The 1,552-nt window shown below is 46.8% G+C and overlaps 1 protein-coding gene across 1 annotated transcript in view; it reads right to left on the bottom strand.

Moving 5' to 3' along the window:
- Positions 1–469: 469 nt before the first annotated feature.
- EMH_0050130 (uncharacterized protein) overlaps positions 470–1,552 on the bottom strand; it is a gene marked incomplete at both ends in the record, with an annotated part of 4,117 nt that continues 3,034 nt past the window's right edge. The window contains 2 exons of the mRNA XM_013500093.1: positions 470–498; positions 970–1,483. Coding sequence (XP_013355547.1) covers positions 470–498; positions 970–1,483 — 543 coding nt within the window. The remainder of the gene's footprint in view (positions 499–969; positions 1,484–1,552) is intronic.

The raw sequence follows: 1,552 nt of genomic DNA, 5'->3' as shown, positions 1-1,552 counted from the left end.
ATATATATATATATATATATATATATATATATATATATATATATATATATATATATACACTCGTATTATTATTCTTTTGTCTATATATATTTATATTTATTTATTTATTTATATATGTTTATACGTTTAGAGGGAAGCTGCCCGCATGAAGGCAATGATCAGTCTAGGGTTTAGGGTTTAGGGTTTAGGGTTTAGGGTTTGTGGTTTGTGTATATCTTACCGCAAGCAACAGCAACAGCAGCATAAGCAGTGCATGCAGCGAGTGTACGTGTGCGTGCTTTAGGTGTTTTGTATCCTCCTACAGCATCGACGGTGAGGCCCCCCATAAGGACCCCAGCAACGGGAGAAGTAGCAGCAACAGCAGCAAATGCTGCTACTGCTGCAGCAGGAGACAAACCCAGAAAAGAACCAAAAAATAATGTACCCCAAAACTGTACACCCGTAACCACAAACAATAAACAACATAACGTCAGCACTGGCAGCATGTACATCGGCGTCCTGAGCCACACACACACACACACACACACATATGTATATATATATATATATATATATGTATGTATGTATGTATATATGTTTGTTTATTTATTTGTTTGTTTGTTTGTTTGTTTGTTTATTTATTATTTATTTAGTTATGTTTGTTTATTTGTTTGTTTATTTACTTATTTATTTATTTATAGGATGGAGATACAAAAGAGAATATACAGCAGCAGCAGCAGCAGCAGCAGCAGCAGCAGCAGCAGCAGCGGAAGAAGAAGCAGTAGCTACACAGCACACGCATGCATGCAAGCAGTAACAAAAGCAACACAAATGCAGATGCATGCATACGAAAAAGAAATAAAAAAAAACAGAGAATAACATACACACCCTCGACCCACCCCACACAGCCATACTCCCCCCAAACCCTAAACCCTAAACCCTAAACCCTAAACCCTAAACCCTAAACCCTAAACCCTAAACCCCCCGAACCCCCCCAGCAACAACGCCGCCAGCTGACGTACAGCAGCAGCGCCAAGGAGGCGTTTCTCCTGCTGCAGATGGGGGGCGAGAGCTCTACTGCAGCGGGAGCAGCTGGCCAAGCCCGCACGCTGCTGCTGCTGCTGCTGCTGCTGTTGCTGTTGCTGCTGCTGCTGCTGCTGCTGTCTGGGGGATGCCGACTAGCATCCACCGACTTCCTCCTGTGTGTTCCCGCTGTCTCTGCTTGGCCTGGGCTCACACAACAGTCTCCTTCTACAGCTGGCAGTGTATGCAGCTGCAGTTGCTCTCCCCCCTGCTGCTGCTGCTGCTGCTGCTGTTGCTGCTGCTGCTGCTCCTGGTCTTCCGGCTGGTCTAGAGCATGTTTATCATCCTGAAGGTACTTGGGGCCCCCCCTGGAGGCCCCCCCTGGGGCCCTCCCGGGGGCCCCCCGGGGGCCCCCTGGCGTCTGTATATACTCCTGCGGGATGCTAGCTACAAGGCCAGTAAGTACCCACAAAAAGAAAACCTGCAGAGATATAGCCGCTCGCCAGTTGAAGCCCAAGTAGACTGAGAGAATACCAGCAGCCAAGTAGCC

This window comes from Eimeria mitis, genomic scaffold, assembly GCF_000499745.2.
Source record: "Eimeria mitis Houghton genomic scaffold, Emh_scaff50, whole genome shotgun sequence".
Classification (NCBI taxonomy): Eukaryota; Apicomplexa; class Conoidasida; order Eucoccidiorida; family Eimeriidae; genus Eimeria; species Eimeria mitis.
This window is presented reverse-complemented; position numbering and strand designations above follow the sequence as displayed.